Here is a 23,859-nt window from a genome sequence, read left to right on the forward strand (position 1 = left end):
GGGATGGAGGGACTGTTAAACACATTTATATATGGGCCTGTGACGCACAGAGGACTGTGGTGTGTGAAGTAAGTGCATAATGTCTGCATTTTCTCCCCTTTCTTCCACTGAAATATAATTTTTAGTTGTAGTTTGATGACTTACACCATGGCTTATAAATCATTAAAAAACAAAGCAGCACTTTCAAATATATAAAGCAGGTGATTAAACTGGAAAGTTGTTGGAGACGCACTGGGATGAATTCTCTGCTCTATCGGTGCCTTTCAAAAGGCTGATTGCAAAAGATGAACAGCCACAGGCGGGTGCCCCCCTCCTCCTCCTCCCTCCTCCTCCTCCCTCCTCCCCCCTTCGCTTTCCTCATCCATCCATCCGCGCTTCCCTCTGCCTCTGCCGCTGGATGGTGCGTTTTTAGGACCCCACGGAGGAGGAAACCCGGAGCTTTCCCCCTCTGTCTGATGGAGACGGCGCTGAGGAAAGGAGCGAGTCCGGTCGGCGGAGACCACCTCGAGGATCCTGCAGGAAGGACTTCGCTGCTGCTGTAGGAAGGCGAGAGAGAGGGGGAGAGGAGCGAGAGGGGAGACTCGGGAGGTAACGGGCCGTTAATAACCTGTTGTTGGTGTGTTTTTGTTTGTCGTTCATAAAGAGGAGAGCCGAATGAGCGACGTGAGAGCGACACGTTAGCCGTGCTGGACTGACTGGGCTGGATTTCTAAAAGAGGAACTGGCATTATTATCTCTGTTTCGCCCTCCGCTCTAACGTCCTGCTCATGTTTATTTTCTATGTATGTATTTATTTTTTCATTAGATTTTATGAAAATCACGCGTTTTCTATCAAAAGCAAATGATTGTGAGTTAATGTGTTCATTTGCCATTTCTGCAGGCGTACGCTCTTCAGAAGGCGTAAAACGAGATGTTAGTTTTATTTATTCCTTTTCTTTCCTTTCTTTTATAATTTTCTTTGCTCATTTAAGTCAACAATAGAAACTGCAGCACATCAGACTGCAATTCAATTACAGCAGCTGGCTGGAGCCTTTTGATTTAAAAGGAGAAGGGCTGCGAGCGCCGCCCGAAGTCTGGACGTGGAATCTGTACAGAGCGTAAACTGGGATCATATCTGATCTAGAACAGCAGCCCGGCTTTACTTCATAAACAGAGCTGTCACTGCTTTGTATTTAATAATCACCTGTTCCTCTGAGGGGGCCACCGGGGCCCGTGATGTTACACAGATGATAACCTTCTTACATCATCCGATCCTACCAGTTTCCAGACAGCAGAGGATTAAAATAGAACATAAAAAGAAATAAAGCCGGCTTGTTCCGCACTCGTGCTGTTGGCCTGGAGTGAAATAGCACTTGCAGGGCACCAGAGGTGAGCAGGGAGACTGGCAGCGAGGCCGCAGGGTTGAATTGTTGCCTCCTCTTTGCATGTCCTCCTTGTGTTTGCACAATCCAGCCAGGTGCGCAGAATAGAAGCGCTTTTGTGCTCTCTTTCTACGCCAGTATGGAACAACATCAGCGGCCATTAATATTGATCCAGCTTGTAACAATGTTGACTGAAGTAAATGCAAACACGTATTGAACCGCAGCTCAGCTGCTCTGATGACAGAAGGGACTAACTTACATTTAAAAGTGAGCAGGGGTTCCTCCGCTCCTCAGCAGGCTACACTTTCAGTCATAGTGCAGAGAATTTATTGGCGTGTGTTCTGACTGCTAATCAAGTTTCTCAATAATTGCTCGGTAGCAAAGGTCAGTGCTTATCTCATTTATAAGCCTGCAAACTGACTAGATTTGGACTGTTGGCTACAAATAAAAATCAGGGTAGTGGTGACAACAAGAGATTCCAAGCGAGTGTTGAGGTGTTTTTGGTATTGCATGCTGCAACTGTGATGAGCATCGTGCTCTGTTTTCTGATCTTTGTAGAGAAAACGATTCAACAGGTGAAAGAATACAGTGGGCTTCTCTGTTGAATTGTAAAGCTGCAAAAATGCAAACTAGTAATCAATGACTTGAATTGTAGATGACGGATATTTCTGTTAGTCAGCTAATTGATTTCCACTTGGACCTCTTCTTCTCTTCTACACTGCACAGCTTCAGCTCTCTCGGCGCCTCTTTACTGAATGCAGAGATGCATTTATGCTCACCTTGTCTGTCACTCATTCATGCATCCTTTGTCATTCTGTTTCTCTCTGTTAATATGCTTCTCACACCGACACACATACACAAACAGGGGGGCCACATTTCTTTTGCTGTCTAACCTTGAGTTTTGTTATTTTCCGGAAAGCACAGCTTGCGTTTTTTCTAGTCTTCTTCTGTCTTTTCTTATATTTATTTCTGTTTCCTGTTCTTTCATGCCCTGCAGATCCTCCATCATCGGAAGGTCTCCTGCATCTCTTCCAGGGCGTGCCTCTGTGATTGCGTCTAGCATGCACGCTCACGAGAGCGCACAGCTTGTCTAATCAACCACAGTGCGTGTTTCTTCGCGAGCGTACGTCAAGTGCAGGAATGGGTTCGGTGGGCGCGGAGCGCCGCAGGCCCACGCCGGCCCAGACACCCGAGGAGAGGGACGTGTGGAGGGATGGAGGAAGATCTGTTTGGAGAGAGGGCTGGAGAGAGGGAAGAGAGAGCGGCATTGTGCAGAGCTACAGCTTCGATTCATACCAGCTGGAGGAGGAGGAGATCAGTAAAGACGCCCCGGAGCGAGGAGTGCTGGCTTTGTCCGAGCCCGGTGAGGGAGTTTTTGTTCTATCTGTGCATGAGTGTGTGTAATCTACTATTTATAAAGAGAGAGGCGAGGAACATGGAAGGAAGGAAAGGGGTAGGTGTACCAACAAACAGCAATTTGTCAAAGTGAAAAAAGGCACATTAATATCCTTCTACTCCTAAACACCAGGAACAAAGTGTTTAGATACGTGGACAGAGAGAAAAGTGTTTGCCAATGATTTTCCACCAGAAAATTTAAAATGCACCTTCTTCATTGTTTACCACACTTTCACATTATATTCTATATATAAAGAATTTAGACAGAATAGCATTTACATGTGCTGTTTACATATTTACTGATTAACTGTTAGATATGTATTCAGAGGGCAGTAAACCTCTGCTCTGGATGTTTTTAAAATATATTTGAGATTGTAAGAAGCAGTGAAAAAGATGCTTATAGGTTATAGGTTTTTCAGCTGGAAGTTTTCAGAGTTTGCACAGTTGTATAGATCGAAGAATCCCAAGATCTTTTATAACACTGCTACTGATACCGCAGATTAACTACCCAAACTGTCTTATCTTTTAAGACCTGCTGAAATTGTATCTGTGTGGACGGGCTGTAATCTGCTCACCCGTGTTGATTTGACCTGAAACAAGCACATACGCCACAACATTATGTGGGATTTGACAAGAGAGAGGTGGAGAGACTCAAACTGCATGACTGCGAACCCGAGCTGTCAGTGAGTGTGGATAACTCACCTTCACTGCATCTATCCAAATCAACTTTGTTCTGGTTTAAACTGCAGTGTTTTTTATTGTTGTTTGTTTAACAACAAAACACAACACTGTGCAGAAGCCTTGAGTCACTCATAATTTCTTTATATTTAATTAGGAAAATGGGTGCAGAGATTTATTGAAACATGTGCAAACATACATGTAAATACAGTATATAATACAAAACAGAGTTTGTATAATTCTAATCAGCTTGAAAGTCAAGATTTGGTACGATCACCTTTATTCTTCAGCACAGTCTGATCTCTCTTAGGCAGCTTTCTTGTCATTTCTTTAAGTAGTCTTCAGGAATAGTTCTCCAGGCTTCTTGAAGGACACAAACTCTTCTTTGGATGTTGCTGCCTTTTGTTCTGTTCTCTGTCAAGATGATCCCACACTGCTTCAATAATGTTGAGGTCTGGGTTCTGGGGAGGCCAATCCATGACTAATAGTGTTCCACTGTGTGTTTTTCTATCTAGGTATGCTTTTGCTGTTTGGCAGTGTGTTTGGGATCATTGTCAAGCTGAAAAATGAAGCTGTTGCCGGATGTATTGCTCGGTGTATCTAACTGTGATGATACTTTCCTGTGTTCATAATTCCATCAATTTTGACAAGATCTCCAACAACATTGGCTGAAATTCAGCCCCAAACCATGACAGAGCCTCCACCATGTTTTACAGATGGCTGTACACACCCACTGTTGTACTTCTCTAATGACCTCATCTCTACATACTAATGAGCCGTTTTCAGTTAACACCTTTTTGGGAATCACCTCAATGGTACAAAAATACTAAGTTATTCCTGTCAAACTGTGTTGTCTGTGGGATTTTTTTATAGATTATACTAAAGGAATTTTAACAAAGGTTTTTGCAACAAAGTGGCTGAAGATACAATTTAAAGTTGATTCTTTGCTGTTCTTCTTCTTTGTCTGTTACGTGGATTACACTACAGTGGTTCATCCCTTAAGTTAGGTGCCTTTTTATATTTGAATGTTCCTCTGAAAAGAGCCAATACCGGACTGAAAGTGAGTAAAAAGGTAGCCAATGTAAAACAAAGAAAAAGAAAAAAAAAAAGAGAGAGAGACAAGACTATTAAAGTTCTTCAGAAAGTCTGAAGAACTTTCTAGAAAGTCTGGCTCTTTAGAAGCAGAATTGAGAAGTGGCTCAAGACTTTTTCACAGCGCTGTATTGTCATTTGATTTATTGTCAAATACACTTTACAACAGCAGCTAACCAGAAAAAAAATGTTTTAAAAAATCTGAAATAAAATTTTTAGTTATATTAAGCTTTAAATCTCTTCCCCCTCCCCTTTTTTTAACCATTTCTAACAATGAGACTATCAAACTTCAGCTAAGCTTCTATACCAACAGCTACCACAACAGATAACTAATATGCAAACTTTATTTCAAAAATGAACAATGTTGAAAGTGACATCAGATTTTTTAAATCAAAGGTTAAACATGGCCGTGCTGCTAGATTATTCCAGCCCACTTAACCTCTGGATAAGTTCTTCCAAATGTAGAAAACCGATTGGTTTTCCCAGCTGTGTTTGGGCAGGAGGTGAGGTGCACCCTGGACAGGTTGCCAGTCCATCAAAGGGCCCTTAGATTTTTGTAAATAATAAGTCAGAATGGATTTAATAACCGTCTTGAAGATTTGTATGGGCAGTGCATGTTAGACACAGACGGCGGTCTTGATAACAAAAAACTGCTGTGTTGCCTGGTTACACGGGTTACACAAAGGCCATGTTAATCAGGTCATAAGTGACCAGTGACGCATAATGACGGCCTTGCAGGCAGAAGCCTTTTTCCCTGCTCTCTTCATGTGTTTCTTACTTATATTTTGCTCTTTTTTCCTGCTTCCCTTTCTTTCCTGAAGCTGCCAGTCTTCATATTTCAGTATGCAACAAAACAGACAGGGGATGCAATCTCCACAGAGTCTGCCTTCTCCTAGAAGAAAATAAAAGATGGAGATGTGGCAAAGCAGCCTCCGAGAATGAGTTAACCTTAAGATGCTATTTCAGTTCTGCAGCTGCACAACAACTGTGTTTCTGAGCAGAGGACAACAGGTTTTATGAAGGTGTACATTGATTTTTATTTTCAGCGGCCAAATTAATTTTAAAAGGGTGAAAATCCATTTGTATCAACAGATGTATCAGTAAAAAAAATTTTTGTTTCTATAGTAATAAAGTAGTGACATGAGTCAGTGAGAAGGACATTTTCCCACTCAGTCTGCAGTAAAGCCTAAATTCTCATGATGAATGATTTGGGCCATTAATATTAGGCTTACGGGATTAGGAAAGGATTAAGAACAGTTATATAAAAAACCTGCACATCACACTTTCTCCATGTAACCGATCCGGCTGCAAAACAGAAATGTACGAGTTTTAACTGAAGCTATTTCGACAGCTAGACCATGATCTGAGATCCCCATGATTAATCTTTCACTAACACAAGCGCAACAGTCTGCTCCACCATCAGCTGCTCCATCAAGTGGAACAGAGGCGTTCCTGCTGCCGCTGCACCTTTCTTCCTCCTGATTAGCTTCTCTGAAGACAGAGTGTTCTGGCTTCAGTACTAATTCAGATGTTAATCATATCCCGCCGTCTGATTTCATGCTGCTTTAATTCTCTAACCTATGACTCCCATTTTGCTGCTCAGACTTTGAGGAACCGATCCCTGACGACCGTTACCATGGCATCTACTTTGCAATGCTACTGGCTGGAGTGGGTTTCCTGCTTCCCTACAACAGCTTCATCACAGATGTGGATTACCTGCATCAGAAGTTTAAAGGTATAAATATGGATGAGTGTGCACAAAGTCACGTTTGCGGTTACGGCTCGAGGCTACGCTGTCACATCTCTCCCTTGTGTTTCAGGGACATCGATAGTGTTTGACATGAGTCTGACGTACATCTTAGTGGCTTTGTTGGCCGTCATCCTCAACAATGTGCTGGTGGAGCGACTCAGCATGCACACCAGGATCACTGTGGGTAAGTCAGAGAGGCGCCAAGAGCACAGATCGAGTGGAAAATTAAAAACTGTTCCATTAAAACTTACCCTGTTACTTATTAAATACTTTGGGACCACACAGTCCCGAAGAGATCTACCCACAGGGGAGCTTCACTGAGAACTACAGTCATGAAAAAGAAAGCACATTCCCTTTCAATTCTTTCACAGATCAGGGTGTAAAAAAATCATCTTGGCCTTCAGACTATTTAAATATAACCTCAGATATATTTTTACACCATGCCACTTTATTTTACAAACACTAAGGCAAAATGAACGGTAGAGTGTGTGCACCCTATGATTCAGCAGCTTGGAGAACCACATTTGATAGCAATAATTGAAGAAGCTGTTTTCTGTATGACTTCAGTCTCTCACATTATCGTATTGCAAAAATGTCAGTGCACCTTGTGGGCATTTGTTTATGCACAGCATTTCAGTCAGGTTGAGCCTGGGCTATTGCAACACTTTGATTTTTTTCTTTTTCAGCCATTCTGTTGTAGGTTTGCTGATGTTCTTGCAATCATGGTCCTGTTGAAAGACCAGCCTGGGCCAAGCTGTCAGACAGATGGCCTCACATATGACTCTAGAATACTCTGGAGAATTTAAACACGTTCTCTCTCCCGAGGCTCAATATTTTAGGTGACAAATCGTCAACATGTTACGCTTCCGGGCACCCAACACGTTCCTAAACGACGAGATCGGAAAAATAAGGAAATATGAGAACTGTTTGGAATTAATCCACACATATTCGTTCATTTTCCTCAAATCACTTTGGAAAACACTATTTCACGTCATTAAAGTGTTGGTTAAGGTTAGGTATAAGGTTATGGTTAAGGCTGGAATACATGGCTGGAACATGTTTTACCACGGGATCGTCATTCTACTGTATTTCACCCATAACACGGCGCTACCTTAAGAACGCCGAAGGTCGCCTTCCACGTTCCTCAGGAACGCTGCCAGATGTAACAAATCATCAGGATGTTATGCCTCCGGAGTGAGAATGAGCTGAGGATTTCATGGTCAACTCAGTGGCTGCAGGGCCCAAATCATCCAACGTCCCCCACCGTGCTTGGAAGTTGGTATGAGCTGTTTGCGCTGATGTGCTGTGTTTGGTTTTTGACAAATAGTGTTTTATAGCCAAACATCTTCACTCTGTCCTTTGGACTGAGAAGACCATTGTTCCAGAAGTCTTTTTTTTTTTCAGTTCTATCTTTGCAAATCTGTGCTGTCATGTTTCTTTTAGAGAGACGAGGCTTTCACTTCAAACCTTTTGAAAGAGCCATACACTGTACTGTGATGAACATTAACATTTGACGTGCTGGCTGAGGCCTGTAGAGTCCAAGATGAAGTTTCTCTGAGCGTTGCACGTCTGACCTTGTGGAGAATTTGCACAAGAATGACACAAGACTTGGCTTGTGGTTGGTAATGGAGCATAACTCTTATTATGGTCTTTGATCATTTTGTAATCCTAGTTAAGCTTCTTCATGTTGTCTTAATGGCTTTGGTGTATAATTTCTGCCTTATAGCATGCTGAAAGTGAAGTGCTGGTCAAGATATGCCAAGATTTATATTTCATTTTAATGAGTCAAAAATCATATTTTACTCCCACACACATGAAGCATAAAGCCAAAAACTTCACTGCTGGTTAAAATCAGTTGTATTTTTAATTCTTAAGCCTAACCTTACAAGCTGTCCTTCACGTGTGGACACATAAAACGGTGCACTACTTCCAGCAGTAGTAACAACTGTCAAAAAACAGCAGGAAGCTCAAAGCTTATCAGAGTGTGCAAAAATGGCAAAATGTTATAAAGATAAATAAAAATCCACTTTTCCATGGATCTCTTGTGGTCTTTATTCATAAACACCACAGGAGATCCGTTTTTGGCTTTTGCCGAAAACTGTGAATTGACAAGCAGCGGTTTCAGGATTCATCTGCATCTTCCTCAGATTGCTTTCATATTTCAAAAACATCATTAAAGGTGATTTGCTATGCTCTTTGAATAAGCTGTTCGGTAACAGGCGAGCACATAGAGGCTGATTTAAAATCATGTTTGTTAAAGTCTTAGCTGGAGATACTGGAGAGATGTGGCCGAAAATATTAATCTTTGCAGAAATTATTCTCAAACTGTGATATTGGAGATGAACCTAGAAATATTAAAGCCCTTCAAGCTCACCCTTAAAAAAATCATGATAAAAAGTTCTTTAAATATGCATGTTCCCCGGAAGTTTGAGATCACTGCACATACATGCTAAATTTCAGAACGGGGTTTCACCGCAATAGCCTCTGCTGCTTAAAATAGCTGTGCTTGTATTTTTGGTTAAAGGTCTTTTGAAGTTTGACGTCAGCTTGAGAGCATATCCCCAGGTTAAAGAGTTAATGAACTGCCTCACATATAGTTTCCTCACTCTTATCAAATATGTGTTCAGTCCTGCAGTCACAACATTACCTGGATCACTGACTCAGCCTGTCACTCTCTCTGCAGGTTACATCTTAGCTTTGGGGCCCCTGATCTTTGTCAGCGTGTTCGATGTTTGGCTGGAAAAGTTCACCACCAAGCAGGCTTATGTCATCAACCTGGTATCAGTGGGAGTGGTGGCCTTTGGATGTACAGGTACTTTGATGTTCTTTTACCCTAATAATGGTTAAACGAACTGAATGACAGACTACACTTAAAAGGCAGAAGAGCCACTCTTGACTACATCCTTGCAGCCTTGACTTTTTGGAACTAGATGAACTATAATTGGATGAAAGGCTAGAAAGACAGATTGCCAACATGTTACAATCAGTCCATCTGCACCAATTAGCGCAACTTGTCTGCGATGTGGCTCTTTGCAGTAGGGAACTCGGCTCAGCTACCTGGCACCTGGTTGCATTCTGGTTGTAGTCTATATAAAATCGAGGTGGTCAAGCACTTCTTGCATTTTGCAGTTAAATTACAGAGACGCAGCAATTATGTCACTTTTTGTGGAGAAATTTCAGAATTTCAGTTTCATATCCATTGGGTTCTGGCTGTGCAATGAGCACTTAATATGAATTTCTATGTATGTAGATGGCAAAAAATTTTCCATCTACATGCCAGTTTATCAGTTTATCACACACAATTGCCACAAACAGGCTGCATGTAATTTCGGACTTAACTGAAACTAGCAGCCTTTGAGAAATGTTTGCTAGCCTTTCAAAAGCCTAGCAATCATTAGCCGCTATTACAGCCACCTGTGTCTTGTCTCCCGTGTAAATCAACGCAGTAACAATGCTTATAAGCTTTAAGGCTTAACATCTTTGAAAAATGTTTAAAAATTCACCGCTGCAGATTTTTTTAATGAAGGGAGAAATTAGCTTTCGAGACAAATACTCTCTTTTTCTGTCCCAGGCTATAGAGATGTTAGCTAGTTTTACTGTCCAGGCTGTATGTAAATGATGGCTCTCATGTGAGTTTTTTTAACCATTAAAGACCATTTGTGGATGAAGGGTGCACAGCTCAGATATCAGATGGCACAAATTAGCTTGGTTAGCAAGCTACATTTTTGAAATATACCGATGCAACACAAACACATGTGTAATAATAGCTTTAGGTAACAGACTACTGTTACCTAAAGCAATTCAAATACTAGAATTTGAATCGCCATAACTGTTGCACAAACGTATTTGGAGGGCTGCCTGATAATTCCATTAAAAAAACCCTCCAAAAGGCGCTAACAACACAATCACCTTAATGAGGTTGATTTCAGGGACTCTGAAATTGTCTCAATTGTGCCTCAAGTGGAGATTAGAGGACCTGCATTGGGTTTAGTCCTGGAGCTGCTGGTTGTATATGACTATGTGAAAAGTGTGGCTCGTAGCAAAAAGCTTACAGACAATGTACAGTTTTGTCTGCAGGCAGCTAGCAGACAACAACACTCTGCTAAAGCCTGTACATCACCGATTCAGCCTGTAAAAGAAGGCAGAAAAAGTGGAACATTTAGCTCCTTAATAACCAGACAGTTCCCTCATGAGTTTGTGGAAAACAATATAGAGCTATGAGGACAATTGCTTTTATTAAAAGGATAATAAATTATAACTAAATATGTGTCAGAGCTCCCCCTGTTGGGATAAACACAAACCCAATAGAGGTTTTTGTTCTCAGGTGCTGCCGACTTTAATACATAGAGTCGTTTTCCTCTGTGTGTTTGTCAGTGAGAACTCAGAGTTTCTGCCTGCTGTAATATCAGTTTAATTAGTGGAGGTCTGAGGGTCAGAGCAGCTTCTCTCAAGTGGTGTGTGGTGGTTCATTAAGTTCCCCTCTAAATAAATCGTGTTGTTACAATGTTGACTGTTGGGCCTCTATTTACACTGATAACTGCCTCCCTCCTCCCTCTTCAGTGCAGCAGTCCAGTTTCTATGGTTACATGGGGATGCTGCCCAAGAGGTACACACAGGGGGTAATGACTGGAGAGAGTAAGTACACTCAACGATTAGCACACACGTTTTCGTTAGCTCTTGCTGCCAGACTTTGTCATCCTCCTCACCTTCTTCATCTCCTTCATCATTTACGTACCCTCCTCAGGTACGGCGGGGGTGATCATCTCGCTGTCCCGCATCTTCACCAAGCTGCTGATCAAAGATGACAAGAAGAACACGCTGATCTTCTTCCTCGTCTCCATCAGCATGGAAATGCTGTGCTTCCTGCTTCACCTGCTGGTCCGCCGCTCACGATTTGTCCGGTATTACACCAGCCACGCCCAGGGTAAAGGTCCGGGCAAATGTCACGATCCGAGAGACAACGGGACCGGGTACAGGGTTCACCACGATGTCACTGCAGAGGAAGTAAGATTTGTAAGTTTATGGACAGCTTATTGACTCACATGTGTTTTATGTCTGTTCACTGCGAATACTAAGTATTGTTAGCCATGCCAGCAGCAGGCTCAATTACTCTGGCACAGAACACACATCTTAACATATATACTATATATCGCAAAGAGCCAGGCTTTCTTTAAAGTGTTTAAAGTGCTCTTAAACTATTGCCTTTAGATATTGGCTGGTTTTCACTCTTTTATATTACAGTCCTAGTAGCCGATCATTTCAAAGGAGTGTTTTTTGTTTATTATGCCATTAACACTAACCTATGAATCATTCAAACATTAATAAGCTAACTTAGCAGATGGATCAGTGTTGTCTTAGGTGTACCGTTAACAGCTGTGACAAAGACACAAAATTTCTTCCCATTTCTTGAGCTAAATCTATGAAAAGTGTCAAAGATAACAGAGTTTAACAGGCAGAAAATGTTTTACACTAACGTTCCCAAAGCACTATCAGTAGAAAACTTATATCTCAGCATGCTGTGCAGCATATTCTTAAAAAATGAATGAAATTGTAAGTAGCAAACAAAAGAACTAAACAAGTATCTACAGCAGATGAAGAGTATTTGAAAGTCATGGTCTTAAGAAATAAGAAAAAGAAATCCAGCAAAGACCTGACATACGATCAGAGAGATGTATCTGGCCCTTTAGTCGATCCATCTACTGTTCACTAAAGATGGTGGAAGGATGGCTCTCAAGAAGGGAAAGAAGAAAGACTGTACTGTACTGAAAATAGGCGGGAACATGTCTGATGGAGTGATGAATCCAGTTTTGACATTTCTGGTTTAACTGTTCATCAGTATGTTTGGAAAAGGTCAGGAGAGGTACAACAGTGTCTACAGCCATCTGTAAAACACGGTGGAGGCTCTGTCATGGCTTGGAGCTGCATTTCAGTCAGTGTTGTTGGTGTTTTTAAAACTGATGGAATTATGAATGCAGAAAAATACCATCAGATTTTAATTCGATATGCAGTAACAACTGAAAAGCATCTGATTGGCTTCATTTTTCAGCATGATCCCAAACACACTGCCAATGCAGTAAAAGCATAGCTGGCTAGAAGGACACACAGTGGAACTTCGGTCATGGATTGGCCTCTCCAGAGCCCAGACTTCAGCATTATTGAAGCAGTGTGGGATCATCTTGACAGAGAACAGAATAAAAGGCAGCAAACATCCAAAGAAGAGCTTTGAATGAAAGCCTGGAGAACTATTCCTGAAGACTACTTGAAGAAATGACAAGAAAGCTATGCATATCTCCTGTAGTGCATTTGGTACCAAAAGTCATAAATATGCCATACACTATACAGTGAACTGCTAAAGTGCTTGGACTTGATATTTTGCAGTCAGCGTTGTATCTTCAGCGTCTTTGATATTTTTCTCACGTTGCTTTTCAAGTTAGATTAGGATACTGACTCTACACAGACCAACAGGCTCCCTCATTAAAGCTTCCGCTACATGTTTTATTCATTAAATCATTTATAAATATTGTAATGACAAATAGTTTCTGGACTCAGACAGGGAGGAAATGCCAGGCCTCTAAACTGTAATGTCATCCAGAGCGAGCACGCACACAAGTATTGAGGGCTGGTTGTGCTTAAAAATGCAATCACTTAGTAGCTATGAGCTGTTTCTTGGCTGCTGGTCAGAAAGATGCTAAAAGAGAGGAAGAGCAAAAGATATTGGAAGTTGTTCTTTAGGGCTGAGGAATATAGGGAGTGGTGCAGGAGAAAGACGGAGAGTTGACGACGCCTCCTTTGAACCCAGAGAGAAAGAGAGTCACGATGCTGAGAGAGAAAAAAAAGTTTACGGGAAGCTACTAATGCGAGACAAGTGAGAGAAGCAGTGCAGAGAGTGGGGAAGAGCTCATAAAAATTGTAGAGAAAACATAAGACAAAACAAATTAAAGGAAGAGAAGGGAAAGAGAGCAGGACACCGGCCATGACAACGAGAGGAAAAGAGGGAAAGAAAACGACTTTGAATTGAAACCCACTTTGTAGCTGTGCTTTGAGCAGCATTTTGTAGCCTGAAGACATGAAGCTAGTACTGCTCATCCTGCTCTGTGTGTGTGTCTGTGTGTGTGTCTGTGTGTGTGTCTGTGTGTGCATTCAGAGCCTTCAAAGGAAGAAACTGCACCTGAGGCTATCATCGCTTAATGTGTGCGTGTTCATATTTGTATGTGCGCCATTACATACAAGTGTGTGATGGACGTCCCGCGGTGTTTTACAGCTCTGTGTGTGTGTGTGCACGTGTGTGTGTATGTGCACGTGTGTGTGTGTGTGTGTGTGCACGTGTGTGTGTCTGGGGTTGATTCTGGCAGTTCTTTGTTCTGGTTGCCATGGGAAATGAATGCAGCTCTTCCTATTATGCGATAATCAAGAATAGGAGTGCCTTCTGGCCCGGCAGCCCCTCTAATCAACTAATGGATCTATCTGTGTGTGTGTGTGTGTGTGTGTGTGTGTGTGTGTACGTGCAGTCACCTGGCTCAGTGAATTAGTGTGTATTTGGAAAGACCTCAGCATAAAGGGATGTGCCCATACCCGAAAAGATGTCTGTGTGTGGTGGTGGTGGTGGACATCATTAAGTCAACCTTCAGCCGGTCACAGCCATCCTCTCTAATAGTCACTGTCGTAAAAAGGGGATGTCATGTATCCCAGAAGCCATTACTAATGAAAAAAACTAAAACATGTAAAGGTCAAAGCAGTAAAAGTGAATGTGTTTATTTATTGTGTGATGGCTACCTCTAGTGTTTCCTTAAAGAACCTTCAAATGCTTTAAAAAAGTTTTCAGAAATGAGCAACAAAGTCTTAATTTTCCCACTCAGAACTATGTTTAAAAATGAATACAGTTCAGTATTTTCTAGCATAGGGAATTAAAAGGGGACAGAATCACATGTTTTAGTGTTTTTGAGGACAAAGGACCCTTTTTTTTTTATCCCAAAGATAAGGATGAGTATACGAGGGAGGCTGTGACTTCAAAAGATGATAAGTACTGCCCACACCTGCAGAATGGATCTGCATTCCTAATATAATAACCAGCTGGGTTTTTGCTCTTTTGTGGAGTCACCGTTTGCTTACTTTAACTCCAAAACTATATCACCTGCAAACATAAAACTCCAAAACCTCCAAAACAAAGTTTGCATCTTGCAGCTAATGCAGCTAACATCACCACCTCTATGCTGCTCACCTAATTTCTGTACACTTATGTAATATACAGGGAGTGCAGAATTATTAGGCAAGTTGTATTTTTGAGGAATAATTTTATTATTGAACAACAACCATGTTCTGAATGAACCCAAAAAACTCATTAATATCAAAGCTGAATGTTTTTGGAAGTAGTTTTCAGTTTTAGCTATTTTAGGGGGATATCTGTGTGTGCAGGTGATTAGAGGTGTACTGTTTTCCCTCCTTGTAAATCTCACATTTGATGATGGACCACAGGTTCTCAATGGGGTTCAGATCAGGTGAACAAGGAGGCCATGTCATTAGTTTTTCTTCTTTTATACCCTTTCTTGCCAGCCACGCTGTGGAGTACTTGGACGCGTGTGATGGAGCACTGTCCTGCATGAAAATCATGTTTTTCTTGAAGGATGCAGACTTCTTCCTGTACCACTGCTTGAAGAAGGTGTCTTCCAGAAACTGGCAGTAGGACTGGGAGTTGAGCTTGACTCCATCCTCAACCCGAAAAGGCCCCACAAGCTCATCTTTGATGATACCAGCCCAAACCAGTACTCCACCTCCACCTTGCTGGCGTCTGAGTCGGACTGGAGCTCTCTGCCCTTTACCAATCCAGCCACGGGCCCATCCATCTGGCCCATCAAGACTCACTCTCATTTCATCAGTCCATAAAACCTTGGAAAAACCAGTCTTGAGATATTTCTTGGCCCAGTCTTGACGTTTCAGCTTGTGTGTCTTGTTCAGTGGTGGTCGTCTTTCAGCCTTTCTTACCTTGGCCATGTCTCTGAGTATTGCACACCTTGTGCTTTTGGGCACTCCAGTGATGTTGCAGCTCTGAAATATGGCCAAACTGGTGGCAAGTGGCATCTTGGCAGCTGCACGCTTGACTTTTCTCAGTTCATGGGCAGTTATTTTGCGCCTTGGTTTTTCCACACGCTTCTTGCGACCCTGTTGACTATTTTGACTGAAACGCTTGATTGTTCGATGATCACGCTTCAGAAGCTTTGCAATTTTGAGACTGCTGCATCCCTCTGCAAGATATCTCACTATTTTTGACTTTTCTGAGCCTGTCAAGTCCTTCTTTTGACCCATTTTGCCAAAGGAAAGGACGTTGCCTAATAATTATGCACACCTGATATAGGGTGTTGATGTCATTAGACCACACCCCTTCTCATTACAGAGATGCACATCACCTAATATGCTTAATTGGTAGTAGGCTTTCAAGCCTATACAGCTTGGAGTAAGACAACATGCATGAAGAGGATGATGTGGACAAAATACTCATTTGCCTAATAATTCTGCACTCCCTGTATTTATTCTGTGGTACAGCAAATATCCTCAAAACGCTGTTCTCATTTACATATTTGTTTCTGTCATCACACAGAGATGAGAGTGTGAAACAGGGAAATGTAGCCCATTAACTTACAAGACCGTTTTCACTCACCTCTAAAAATCTTGAAACGATCGTGAATATAAGTTTAAAGCAGCGGCTAAGATCTAAAATGATCACTTAGAGAGAAAGCAGTCTTTTTCTTCCTCTCTCCCTCTAATCAGTTTTTTTGGATACCACCCAAACTGTAAGTAATTATATGAGTAGCTGGAGCTCTGATCTCATGAAAAGTGCTTTCTGATTGTTGTTTTCACAGTCTGCAAACTAACAAGTTTGTCGCTTTAGGGCCCGCGACATAATGTTCTTGCTTTGTGACTCTTATTTTTTTCCACATCTTCACTCATTGTCATTATCGGGTCTATTTCGTGTTGATTTTTTCACATTGGGGTTGTAATGTAGTGATCTTTAATAACAATCTTAATCTTGTAGTTTTTACAAGTATGTTCTGACTAGAAAATTCTCCCTTAGGACATCTTTCCCACAGTGTTGAAGGATTAACCTTCTGATTATTTTTAAATACGTCATTGGATCCAACACAGATGAGTTCCTGAAGCTAGGGTCGTTCAGCACATTGATATTAAATGTTCGTGTTTTCTGTTGCACACCCACTACGTGTAAAGAGAAATAAATGTCTGAATGATTTGATATATCTGACTATTTTACATTCTTTTCATTTCATTCATATATGTCTATCAATATATATAGAGAGAGATATGTTACAATTAAGATTTGAAAGCATTAACATAAAGTCTCGTGTGTCTATTCAGTTTAGAAGATTACAGTAAACATCTCGTCTGTCTCTCTTCAGGGAAACGGTGGTACAGGAGCGTCTTCTGTGGAGGAAGGCGTCGAGGACATTGCGGGCGGTACCTATGTTCGATTTGATGCCCCAAAAGCCAAGATGAGAAGGAGCTGGCCCGGGCTCCGAGGTAGTCTCTTTCAAAATCTTGTCTAATCACTTCTCAATTACCCTCTGACTCCAACAGATGGATCTGAAATTTAAATGCATCCCCTGGTGATTTTTATTTAGGTAGAGGAGCGATCTCAATGAAATGACTGCTCGAGTGAATCATTTGAATTTTTAATACGGTCATGTGTGTGTGTTCTCAAACCAGACATGATCTTGCATCGTTACGTGGTGTCCCGCGTGATCTGGGCCTACATGCTGTCAATAGCTGTGACCTACAGCATCACTCTCTGTCTGTTTCCCGGGCTGGAGTCAGAGATACGAAACTCCACCTTAGGTGAATGGCTCCCCATCCTCATCATGGCCACCTTCAACATGTCGGACTTTGTTGGCAAGGTGAGCCATATATTAACTTCACAAGTTTGAATTTAAACATTGTGGGTGGTGACTTTTACATGAATACTTCACACATGATACTTTTTATAAAATCGGAGAGATTAGAATCATATATTCATATATTTCACGGTGGTGACTTTTAACCTTTGATTCCAGGGATTTAAGTTTTTGGAGAGAACTTGGAAGAGAACAACCCCAGTTCCAAAACTTTTGTGACACCGTGTAAAATGTGAATGAAAAAAGAAAATCCAAAGCCTTTCCTTTGGCTGATCCATGTTCTTTATTCATCCAAAGAACATGATCCATGTTCTTTGGATGAATATGGTTTCTTCTTTGCACGATGGAGCTGTATCTTCATATGTGGATAGCACAGTGTGGTCACACACAGTGATTTTTGGAGGCACTCCTGAGCCCACAGTGATTTCTATGACAGAGTCATGTCTGTTTTTTATGGAAGCCTGTTTCCACCACAAAAAAAAGGGTATCCATATGATATAGCTCAAAATTTTGACTTATTAACTTGAAATTTCAATTTACTTTTCTCAGAATTTCGAGTTAATAACTCGACATTTCGATTTAGCTCTGCCAATCAGTAATCTACATGAATGGCGTCATTTTCTTGCAACCTGGAAGGATACGGCACAGAGAAATACGCACTCAAAACCGGATCGCAACAAATTGGCGCTTTTTATAGTACGTTTGCTGATAGTAACGCCACATGATTCAGCTAATAACACAAGGATTTCATCATTTGTGAAGAAAATAATCAGCAATTTGTGCGTTCATGACTGGCTATAATACTGTTAGTTTAGCTGTAGCATTTGTAGCTGAGGGCTTCAGCTTCCGGGTAACAAGGAAATGACTTCATTCACGTAGATTACTGATTGGCAGCGCTAACGCAATATGTCGAGTTAATAAGTCGAAATTTCAAGAAAATAATTCAAAATTTCAAGTTATGGATACTTTTTTTTGTGGCGGAAACAGGCTTCCGTAGTTTTTAATGCAGTGCTGTCTGATGTGTCTTTCAGCCTTGTCCCTTGTGCACAGAGATTTCTCCAAAATTATCAGAATCTTTTGATCTATATGTATAACAGATGATGAGGAATATTACTGAAATTGTTCCAAAAATGCAGTTTTTTTGCAGATTGCTGAAAGTCTGCCTCTCTAAGATGCTCTTTTTAAATTAAGTTTTAGGTTTGTTCTGTTGTGAATCCCATCATTTTTGGAACTGGGCCTGTATTAACTTACTGCCAATGTATAAAATTCACTGGTTTAACATCAATATTAAATGCTATTGCCCTTCTCACGCTACACTTACTGAGATTTTGGGATTTAAATTTCCATTTACAGGCATCTTGGCATTAAAGGAACAAGAAAGACAGAAAGGCAGAGTTAACCTCTTGAAACCATTAAAGTCGTCGACCCATTAATTTAACGTAAGGCTGGTAAAACGTCTGGTGTATTGTGGGATAATTGCACTTACTATAGCTCGGAGGCTTCATCCGAACACTCTGAAACTTATCTGGTTTCCTTGGGTCATAATTTTGACTTTGAAGGCACCAACATTGGTTTAGTGAAAGTTGTTATGTAGGCTTTGGCTTTGTCCTCGCGGCAAATTGAGTTTTTTCTTCAAATGAAAAGGGAAAGAGATTAGACGAGGAATTAAATTGAAAAAGGAAAAATTAAGGTAGCTTAGAGGTATAAAAAAGAGAGAGAGAAAGAAAAATGTCACGATAAGAGACTGGAAAAGTGTAAAGAGGATTTTTCTTTTGCATTTCTCTCACGGTTCACTTTGTTTTGCACTAATACTGTTATTGTTCTTATTTATTTTCCCTGACAAGTGCTTTCCTTAGAAATTGTTCCAAGCAATGGAGAATTACTGAACATAACGGTCTTAAGTTCAAAACTGCAAATGCTCATATATTTCATATATTATTTGAATATTTTTCCTTGTTTTTCCAAAGTGTAATACACAGCCTGACTGAAACACTCCTGCTGTCCCCTCAGATCCTGGCAGCGCTGCCATATGACTGGTCTGGGGGTCGTCTGCTCTTCTTCTCTTGCCTGAGGGTGGTCTTCATCCCTCTGTTTGTCATGTGTGTGTATCCGGCCAATGAACCCACCCTATCCCATCCTGCCTGGCCCTGTCTCTTTTCTCTCCTCATGGGAGTCACCAACGGATATTTTGGGTCTGTACCGATGATCCAGGCTGCGGGCAAAGTGCCGCCTGAACAGCGGGAGCTTGCAGGTGATTTTTGACTTCTTTTGTCTGATTTATTGTTAAATAAAAAGCATCAATAATTGAACTGAAGCCAGTTGATTAGACCCAATTAGCTTAATTTTAGCTATATAAGTTGTTGTATGTCATAAGAATACCATTAAATGGTTGTAAATTAGATCATTATATTCTTCTTAGCAGCATAACACTGACCTTAGCACTGTAACTGTAACTTAATTATTTTATCAACTTAATAAAGTTGCCTTTCTTTAGAATGAATGAGGTTTTTTTTGGCCTGACAGCTAGCTTAGCTTAGCTAGTAGCAACAAGGCAAATATAGCCTATATTAGATGTAATTTTATGTTAGCTTAAGCCTTCAGAGAAGGATTACATATAAGATATCAAACAAACTCAACACTGTTATGTGCGCTATAATATTAAACATTATTACCTGTGAGATGCTTTTTAAATTTTATCTTTAACACTCAAAAGTAGTGCATATTTCAAGAGTTTTTTTTAGCTAGCAGTCTGACATTGTTTTCAGGCTGGGATTTTGTGAAGAAATACTAAAGTTACATTTAGATTATAATTATAGATTTTATTATAATTTTCCTCTGAGTGACCTGTGCTTGGTGTCTTGCGCTCCTATTAATGTTAGCTTGCTAAATTAGCATGCTAAATTAGGATGGATAAAATGGCACATGCTATCCCTGCAGATGCTAACATGCAAGAACATCAAAGAGTGGATAGCAAAGATGTACTTTCTTAGACTTGTTACTCACTATCTAACATGTTTCTTGCTTACTTGTTCACGCCGAGCAGTATTCTTTATTTAAAAATGGCATTCCCCCCGGATTAGGCAGTATGATCAGCTCTACAGTTACTCTCTGCTCTCTCTCGCCAGGGAATACTATGACTGTCTCCTACATGACAGGCCTGATGGTTGGCTCCGCTGTAGCGTATGCAGCTTATAGCTTCACTGCTCCACCAACAGGAATACACTCCTCCACGCTCAACATACACACACCTGCCAACACTACCGTGTATTGAATGTCCGTAGGTTTGACACGCACTCACTCATCCATCTGTATACATTTACATGTACACACATGCTGCGTAAGGACAGGACGTTTGCCCTTTCAGCAGCATAAACTGATGTACTACACTCCAGCTGCAGAATAACTCAACAATAACAAAAGAAAAGACAAGCAGTGGCTTTTAGTGTTGAAAGGGATTAAGTGAAAAAAGTGCAGATTTCTCCACTCGCTCATCTCCCGGTGATCCACTGACCTTCAAGCATCTGCTCCGATGAACTTCCCCGGAGGAAGAGAAGTGGAGCTGTGCGTCTGCCAGCAGGCAGACATTAACCCTCAGAGTATCACACAGTGAAATTACTGTCTGCATATGTGCGAACACATCATCTGACATTTGTACAGTGCAAAGCCAAGTGATATTTTGTTGCGGGGAGCTAATGGCTTGTGGTTTTAGAGGAGACCTTGCATTATATGTGATGTTATGTTTTATGAATTCTCAGAGCTGTCGCCCATCATAGAAGCGAGATGGTGTTCAGACTCACGGAAAAATATGATCAGCGTTTTTAGACAATGAGTTCCGTAAATGCTCATTTTATTCGGACCCTGTTATTAAAACCAGTTTAACCTTATGAGATCTCAGCCCTCATTGAGGATGACCCTAACCCTGTGCTATCAGAATAAGTCATTTTTCAAACAAATAATCATTCTAACTGAAAAAAACTTACATCTTGGGTTAGGGCTTGGGGCTATGAGCTGTTACCAATAACGACTCAGACCTCACAAGGGTTAAACAATCAGTGTCTTTTCTGCCTAAGACTCAAAGACATTTTTTTGACCCTGAGAGCACTGTGTTAGATATCTAATGCTGCAACCAGACTGGGGGAAATAATGGTTGGAGGCAATTATTGCAACTGTGTGCAATTAAATTTTAATGTCATTGCCTTTGAAATGGTTGCTTTGACAACGTAAATCGGATCTGCAACAACTTGCAGTCAGTCGTTGTCTTCAAAGCGAATTTGTTGCATCGAGATGACGATAAAGGAACAAAAAGACTAAATGGAGTCAAGTTGGCAGTCTGTTTGTGATAACAAACACTGAAATTCACAACAACTACTTCAAATTCGGAATCCATCCAGAACCTCACAGATTTGAAAGAGAACTCCCTCTGTTTCAATAGTGACGTAGTTGCTGCAGGATTGCTCAACAACCTTGCATTCTAACAGGAGAATAATAGTTTGCAACCAGTTGATCCAAACCCCTTACTACAACGAGACACTTTGCAGACAAGTTGTACTCTTCGATGCAGACTACTATAGACTGAGTGCAACATGTTGATGATCTGTCTCCATTTATAAAGTCAACTAAACAATGATTATCAGCAAAAATTCACCAATCAGTCTGATTGCTTCGTACCTTGGAGCAGACAACACCCTCAACCTCGGGGTGACCGCTTGGTTTCACGTGAGCGGACCACGCTCCTCTCTAAACTCACCTTCTTTCTTTTTTTTTTTCAATCTCTAAACACTTGTAACATTTTGTGACTGCATCTTGCATGTTTGTGAAACTGTGTTGAAAGAATCTGTCCACAAAGTACTCGAACCTGTCGGTGTGGTATTTCCTACTACAGCAGAGGGTCTCCAGGACCACGCAATTGTCATCATGACACACAAACAATACCAGCTGTAGGGTAAAAAAAGAAAGAAAGAAAGAAATCGTGTAAAAGGAGAGATTTCACGTCACTTCTTGCGCCCCCTGATGGCTGAAAAAAGTATTTATTTACCAGAGGAGGTATTGCAGTCCTATCACGCTAGTCTTTGTTGGTATATCTGAAATGCTTTGCACCTCCTTTGAATGGTGTCTGTATTAAATGTCTATGTGATGATGTGGGATATAAGGGGACAAAATAATTAGTGCCAAACAGTCTGTGTTTATGACAGATGCGATTGGGGGAGGGAGAAAAAAAGTGAATGTAAAGTTGTAAATAGAATAAAATGCATTCAAGGCAATGAAAGGCATTTATTTTCACTACTGCAAAGCCTGTAGAAAGAATCAGATTCATATCTTTTGTAGCTTTATTTAGTTGAAGTGACCCCTGGATCCCCTCCTTTATTTATCTCTTTCTTTTTTCCAGCTGACGCACAGCAGTGTCTCCGTTCCCTCATGTTTCCTGTTGGACTTGATTAATTTTTCAGCGATAAGAGAAGCAGCCGAGTTCACAGTTTATATATTATATTTAAAAATAAATAAATAAATAACAGACCTCAATGTAAAAAGCTGCAAATGTGCACTGCATTATGTAAGTGATGGCTTGGATGGAGAATGTTGGCACTGTTTGAAATACGGTGGGATGCCATTTGGGAGCTAACCTCATTACTGTATGTACGTCCTGCTTCCTGCGGCCTCTCAGCGAGCTGCTGGGTTTGAAGGTGTTTTTAGTTATTTTTGGTCAATTGTGTCATTAAAGGACATGAAAAGTCTCTCTCCTTCTCTTTCTTTCTCTCCTGCAGACATTTTGAGAGAGGGGGGAATCCAACTTTCCCAGGAATGCTTTTTTTAACCATTCCTCACGATGAACTCGCACATTCATTGTGAGGATTCGTAAAGCAGTCTGGTTTTTATGGAAATTATTTTTCTGTAGGGTTTTCAAGAAGGGTAAACAAGAAACTAGCAGCTATCTAACTAACCAACTCCCCATTTTTACTTTGATGATGGGATGATGGGGGTTTTTTTATATTGATTTCGCTCTTTTCTGTCTCACCACTGCAAAATATGGTCCTCAAGACGCCCATTGTGGAAGAAACAACCTCAAAGGACGTCATACTTGTACATATTTAAACTTCAGGAAGAGTGAATACTTAGAGACCATGTGGTGTACGATCACACACCACACCTAAACTCTTAATAATGATTTCAGTTGCACCAGCGAATGCAACTTTGTGATCATTCCTGCTGCAGTAAGACCACAAAAAATGAATAAATAGACCGAAACAGCTTTACGAAAGCATCTAAAGGAGCCTGCACAGTTCTGGAAAAAACATTTGACTGATGAAACCAAGATAACCTTGATGAAACTGCTCGGGATCTAAAGCGGACTGCATCATCTGTCAAACATGGTGAAGGATGTTATGCAGATGTGTGGCTGATAATAGTTCATCAGTGTTTACTGATGATGTGACTGCAAAGAAGCAGCAGGATGGCTTGTGAAGTGTACAGGGTTATAGTCTCTGCTCAGATTCAGACAAATGCTCCAAAACTATCTGGACAATGATTTAAAGTGCAAATGGACAATAAACCAAAGCAAAACTTTTAGAAATTTGAGGATTTTGTGTAAACATGTCTGATATTCCTAAACAATTAATGCAATACCAGTCTGAATGAATCCATGGAGGCAGTATGAAGAGGCAACACTATACAAATTGTGAAATATTGTG

At 40.9% G+C, this 23,859-nt stretch overlaps 1 protein-coding gene across 5 annotated transcripts; it reads left to right on the top strand.

Moving 5' to 3' along the window:
- The first annotated feature begins 364 nt into the window (after window positions 1-364).
- slc29a4a (solute carrier family 29 member 4a) lies at window positions 365-22,905 on the top strand. Of its 5 annotated transcripts, none has more exons than XM_026165512.1 (11): window positions 365-588; window positions 2,358-2,723; window positions 6,129-6,260; window positions 6,346-6,459; window positions 8,959-9,087; window positions 10,836-10,910; window positions 11,020-11,288; window positions 16,682-16,802; window positions 16,989-17,176; window positions 19,184-19,424; window positions 22,560-22,905. In XM_026165512.1, the coding sequence occupies exons 2-11, from the start codon at window positions 2,501-2,503 to the stop codon at window positions 22,610-22,612; spliced, it is 1,545 nt and encodes a 514-aa protein (XP_026021297.1). In that variant the 5' UTR covers window positions 365-588; window positions 2,358-2,500; the 3' UTR covers window positions 22,613-22,905. The 5 variants fall into 5 exon arrangements, with proteins under 5 accessions (XP_026021297.1, XP_026021292.1, XP_026021296.1 ...); XM_026165507.1 differs by having other exon boundaries at window positions 20,299-22,621; XM_026165511.1 differs by having other exon boundaries at window positions 11,020-11,279; window positions 20,299-22,621.
- The last annotated feature ends 954 nt before the right edge of the window (window positions 22,906-23,859 follow it).

The sequence above is a fragment of the Astatotilapia calliptera genome, chromosome 4, assembly GCF_900246225.1.
Source record: "Astatotilapia calliptera chromosome 4, fAstCal1.2, whole genome shotgun sequence".
Classification (NCBI taxonomy): Eukaryota; Metazoa; Chordata; class Actinopteri; order Cichliformes; family Cichlidae; genus Astatotilapia; species Astatotilapia calliptera.

What these genes read in the sequence shown, in the direction of transcription:
- slc29a4a (XM_026165507.1), top strand. Translation starts at nt 2,501, where the DNA reads ATGGGTTCGGTGGGCGCGGAGCGCCGCAGGCCCACGCCGGCCCAGACA. An exon ending in GCACACCAGGATCACTGTGG is followed by an intron (nt 6,460 to 8,958) that starts GTAAGTCAGAGA and finishes CTCTCTCTGCAG; the next exon opens with GTTACATCTTAGCTTTGGGG. An exon ending in TGTCGGACTTTGTTGGCAAG is followed by an intron (nt 17,177 to 19,183) that starts GTGAGCCATATA and finishes CTGTCCCCTCAG; the next exon opens with ATCCTGGCAGCGCTGCCATA.